The sequence below is a fragment of the Diprion similis genome, chromosome 1 (genome assembly GCF_021155765.1).
Source record: "Diprion similis isolate iyDipSimi1 chromosome 1, iyDipSimi1.1, whole genome shotgun sequence".
In the NCBI taxonomy this organism is placed as follows: domain Eukaryota; kingdom Metazoa; phylum Arthropoda; class Insecta; order Hymenoptera; family Diprionidae; genus Diprion; species Diprion similis.
This window is the reverse complement of record NC_060105.1, coordinates 13,641,631-13,647,630: the sequence shown is the minus strand read 5'-3', so window position 1 is coordinate 13,647,630 and position 6,000 is coordinate 13,641,631. Positions and strand designations below refer to the sequence as shown.

Here is a 6,000-nt window from a genome sequence, read left to right as displayed (position 1 = left end):
AAACCAGACAGGTACAATTAATTTGAGAACTACTGACTTACCTGGCTGCGACACGACTTGGGCAGCAGGAGAACCTCTTGCCTATAAACCCCTGGTAGAGCGAGATGCGTCGATCGGCACCGGGCTCCCCTTCTTGGGGCTAGAGAAGGACGAGGCTATTGAACGAAGGAGAGGATACACTGCGTGTGGTTGTGTACGGTATATGGGTACACACAAACATAGTAACGTCAAGCAATAGGCGCACGTATACACACATCTGTGCTTTATACATCGTCGCTTAAATACGTACAGGCGAAGGCATTGTACCGAGAGCAGCCTCGTCACGTCCATGGGCCCAGGTGCCGGGCAGTCGACATTCGAGCGAGCCAGAAGCCAGATCCGAGTGGCAGAGCGAATGAAAAGGGGGAAGGACAAGATATTTCTCAGATACGAAAAGGCTGAAATCCACGCTATAACGATCTGCAATAAGGATGTGGCAGGGATGATTTCCTAACGCGGGTGAGTCACGCTGCGACGTACGCTACCACATCCGCAACGTACACATAGGAACGTCCGCGCGTCGTAGAACCAAGTATGCCGAGGAACCCAGGCATCTAGACGTGCAGGCTGCCGGCTCTTCGTGTCAAGTTATGAATTAAAGACCGAGGAACGACGCGGGAGTCATTACGCTGCAGTGGAACACAGCCGGCACGAGGCTGACTGGTTTTATGGAGCGGTAGTTGTTGGTTGTCAATCCACGCGGAGGTTTTTCATTCTCGTTTATCACCGGCAAGCCTGTGTCGATCTGGTGTGTGACAGGCTCACCGACGCGTTATTCATGGAGTGAAGAAGTGACGAGTTTACACGAAAGTGCGGTATTGTGTATGATACCTACCTGATTTTACTCTGGGTCGGGAGCGAAAGGTCAATGCCTCAGTAATACAGCAAGTTTAAGCATAGGTGTTAGCGTAGCACACATAACGTACTCGAAACTTGCGTTTCTTGTGAAGTCTAATGAGTGCGGATTGGCCCAAGATCCTGGCGTCTGCACTCCCTTGCGCAGACGACCGACGCATTGGGGTGTCGAAACGACTGTGAAAATCCCGGCAAACCAACCCCGCGACATTGTTGCTGGTCTCTTTGTTCCCACTCGAGAGTAAAGATAAACCGCGACAGAGGCTATCCAGGAATTTACAAGCTCCTCGGTGCCGCATCGCATATATTTGCTGCGGTGAATCGAATAATGGTAATTCCATTTTCATCGTCAATGGCCGTAGCCTCGGTACCAACCGGAAATTCCGGCGCGGATCAAGATTCTGGAAATCGGATGACTCCCTCGTTGTACACCATACCGAAGGATTATCTTGACCCAGGAAAAAAACCGGCGGACTACAAAGAGAACAAGACAAAGTAGGTATTTTTCTATAACTCATTGTCAGCGTAGATACTTAATTCCTTAATTTTTTCTACCATCTTCGTATGATAAAAACACGTATTATTCTAATTATCTCAAATTATTCATCATTATTAAATGTACACGTTAGAATATTTCTTGTGGAGATAACATCTGTTTCCGGCCTCACCTGAAAATCCTGTTTTACACAGCAAAAAGAAAAAATACTCTCCGAAGGAGATATCCTAAATCCAAGTTTGAAAAAAGATGCCCCTTTCTCATCGTTCTCTCTTAGCCGCATTCAAAGATACGGACTTGATCCTGAAAGCATTTTTAATAGAATTGAATCATTTACAAAAGTTAACTTTAAAGTAAATCAGGACTAGCTTACACACTAGGCAGTCTAGGCGATCGCTTATGGGCTCTCCACCAAGAAGGTTCCACTAGCTTCTTCAGTTGAATATGGTTTGACTAATTTCAGTTGAATTCTATTCCTCAATAAATGATATTGATGAGATTGATATTAAAAAAAAAGGAAAAAAATGATGGTATCAATAAACAGACTTCAAATCAACAATATATAGAGGTGTCCGAACGAATGTGAACAAAGTTTATCCCCGACCCTCACCAAATGAGTCTCCGATTTTTTCACTGTTTCTGCTGTACGAAATGGACTTTGACAAATTTTGTCAGATTTTGCACCAGCTGTTCAGAATACCGAGAGACATTTCTAGTTCAGCTTTTATTCAACTGAAACAATATGATTTACTAAACAAACAGATTGAATGCTTTAATAATTAAAAAATGTAGTGTTGACAATTATAAACCCGCTAAATACTTACTTGTGAGAAATTTTCTTATAATTTCAACAATATTCAAGTCGTAATTTTAACAATGTCTATATTACTAGAACTTTCTATTAACTATAAACAATTATAAGTATTTCTCAGTGAAAAAGATATTTGGAATTTATCTCTCATAAAACTGAATCTCTGGCTAATTTTTGTCGTCAAATTGAAAATATAACCAAGTTTAATGTGCTACGTGAATGGCTTTAGAAAAACTGCCATTTTTTTGGAATCATAAGTCGTTGCTTGAATTTGTTGTGCATTTTTATTGATTGATGACAAAACGTTTTCACTTGACCGCTAAGTGGTTACGATCGCCGTTTAGGAGTTACGATTTTTTCATACGTTAATATTCGTGAAACTACAACTTTCTTAGAATGCAAAATGTATACTAGATTTTCAACTAAGACTGAGTTGAATAACTTTGAATCGACATACTCGCAAAATAGAAATTTTGCCATAAAAGAATCTTTCCAGTCCGACTAACGTTCCGGAACGAAAGTGATAGCCACTTTAAGCGTTGTCATCAAAAGGGTTTAACTGGATTCAAAGAAAATTCACAAATAATTTTCGTTAAAACTAAAACCGATCCCACGAAAACAATTCATTGTTGTACCCTTATCGATGAAAACAACTATAATAACCATTTACAACACAGATATCCTAGAAAAATGATTAAGACACAGAGACTTTTGGTGTCAGTGTTTGCTCTATTGCTCCTTCAAGATCAAAATAAAACGTACAGATTACTGGATAATCTAGGTAGAATTTCAAGAAGTCGCATAGTGACCGTACAAATGTAGATTTAAAATCTTTTTGGAATGACTCATAATAACATTATAATCTTACATTAAAAGAATTATAATATTTGCAAATCATTGTATTAAATTTTGTAATTGCATCGAATAACGAAACTTGGTATAATGCCTTAAAAAGAGCGCTATAGAATAATTTTGTGAGTGGCGCTGACTTACGACCACTATGATATATCCTACGCATAGATAAACCCGTCCCATATACATGTGTTTACCGGGATTCTCTGGTGAAGTGCCGAGCCATGCAGTCACCGCCAGCGCAACACACGCACAACTTTTACGTGAGCCAAGCGTAGCGGGCAAATGCTGCGAACAAAAACTTGTGCACGTGTTGGCGCTGGCGGTGACCGTATGGCTCAATGTCGGCACTTTCACCAGAGACTCCCGGTATATGATTATGCATATATACAGGGTGTCCCAGGACTAAGTGACTAAATTGATAGGGATAATAGAGGCGGTCAAGCTGAATAAATTAACCCAGGGAACATGTGGTCACCGAAGTCACGTTTGCGAGATACGACCGGTTAGAAAAATCCCGCTAAGCGCCGGCATATAGGCAACCGAGTACACAGCAAGCAGTCTTGTTGATAAGCGCGCTTGACTACTGATGCGGAACATGACGCTTCTAAATTTACGAAGTTCAATCGAGAAGACTCTTGACATTGAATTTCCGCAGAACAACGCTCAGTTTTTTGTAGGTGAATTTTAGATCTTCGGCAGCTCAGGACCGATTTTTTTCACAAACACATGTGCGTTCAATTGCTTCATGCAAAAAAAAAAATCGTTTCAAGAGAATACTATACAGAAATTAATATCCTCGTCGATTAGGTATGAAAAAAAGTTTAACGTCACGTAATATTGCCAAGTACATGTGTGTTAATTTAGAGTGAAAGCGTGATTGCAACTTAATTTTACGTTTTCACGAAAAACGGGATTTTACATCCGCCCTGAGATCATAAAATCTCGTTTTACACCTACGTAGGACGGAAAATATTTTTTTGTAACACCTGCATGGAAAGTCTACTTTTATGCACCATTTACAAACACCGAAAGTGGTCTTTTATACACATGTGCGGGAAAAACTTTCGCGCATTGCTAGCGGTGCGAGAAAAAATTCTTCGCACATTGCTGGCGGTGTAGATGGTCTGTTGGAAGTCCGTTTTTCCAAGATTATCGGACGTTTTCATTCTTTGACTGGTTTCAATTTGTTATGTCAGACTTTCCATTACAGGTGTAACAAAATATAGAGTTCGATACACGTGCGAAAGTTGGCAATGCCAACTTCGCGCACTAGTATCGAAAAATACTATTTGTAACGCGTGCACGATTTTCGCGTTTTTTTGACTCATTAAGCGGGAGTAAAATGACCGTTTTCAGACAGGCGGGCAATAAGAAAAAAAAATGATAAATTCCCACTACGCCGAGTAGCTGGCATTTTCAATATTTTTTTGCCAGCTAAAATATTTTTAAATAGTTTCAAGAAAATTACCAATAATTGAGGTAAAATATGTTTATGCACTTATAACATGATTGAAAAAGGAAAAAAAAAATTCGCATACGTGTGAAAAAATTATGGTGTGCACCAAAAGCCAAGCGGACTTTTTAACCTCGTGTAATTTCAACACTTTGTTTAAAAAAGCACGTTTTAGGCCCTTGATACACAATATACTAGTTCGTATCACGGACGTAATACTTTACGCCCTTAATACGGAAATAGCTATTCCAGGCAAGATATAAGCAACGGATACTGTCTGCTCGTTTGCCACCCAAGCATAAATGTGTTACCAAACCCTGCTGCCGCTGCGTGATTGCAAGCGAAGGTTGACAATTGCTACCTAGTGAAGTTGAAAATCCAGGACAAAAAATTAAATTAGCAAGAGATAATTGGCGGGCCTTTTTAGAAATTGAAGAAGATCCACGGTGCACGTCGATTGGTATACCCAAGATAAGTAGGTGCGCCTTTGGATTTAACCAATACAAAAGTTCGCTGCTACCGGAGCTCTGATAAAGGCTACTTCATCGATTGACTTTTATCTTGCGATTTTTGCACGTCATCTAATTGGGCCATGAAATATGTTTCCAATAAAATGTCGTAGTTTGATCTTTTTTTTATGAAAAGAAAGTACTTATTGGAATTGATTGGATATAATTACATGCGTATAAAACGTAAGATTCGCGCACGATGCGAATGTCGATGCTTTATTCAGTATGTTGAAGTAACAAATTAATTGCCCTATTATAGAGGTAGTCAACATATAATTATACATAAACGCTCCATAGGTAGACCCAGGCGCGGCTAGACCACTATGGTGGGTGTGGAGCACTCCACACCTCGAAATCTCGTAGGTATAGAATTTCACACCTTACATACTTGCAGCTTGGAAGAATTAAATTTTGTTTTAATTACTTGAATAAAAGTGATGCAGCTATAATCCATATTTAGCAAGCTGTAACTGAAGAATTAAATCTTGACCTTCTGTTCAACGAATCCATCAACCTTAACAACTACAGAAGAGCAACGTTCGGTATATCAAAGTGAAATAAACGTGAACTTTGTATAGAAAAGACTAAAAACTTTAACGGTGTTATTTTATGCTAGTACACCCCCCCCCCCCCCCCCCCCCCAAGTCTTTACTCAGCTCCACACCTCGGAACCATACTTTGCGCCGCGCCTGGGTAGACTGAGTCATGACATGATGCATACATGAAACAATAATGATAAAATTTCATATATTCCTGGAGGTGTTTTTCTGAAAAGGCCCCCTGGATTTTCAACTATCAATCCTTTGCTTGCAATAAAGCAACGGCAGCACACTTGTACCTGAGCGACAAAGGCACAAACAGTATGTTCTGCTTATATCTCGGCCAGGAAGTTATACTTCGTTTCAATTATGCTTGCATTGTAAATTTACAAACATGTACCTACTTGGCAATAGTATGTGTTTTCAATCTTTTTTGACAAACA

The 6,000-nt window shown here is 40.0% G+C and overlaps 1 protein-coding gene across 1 annotated transcript in view; it reads left to right on the top strand.

The window, feature by feature from the left end:
- Positions 1-305: 305 nt before the first annotated feature.
- Positions 306-6,000, top strand: part of LOC124407119 (protein Star-like) — a 28,090-nt gene continuing 22,395 nt past the window's right edge. The window contains exon 1 of the mRNA XM_046882959.1: positions 306-1,389. Coding sequence (XP_046738915.1) covers positions 1,223-1,389 — 167 coding nt within the window. The 5' untranslated portion in view covers positions 306-1,222. The remainder of the gene's footprint in view (positions 1,390-6,000) is intronic.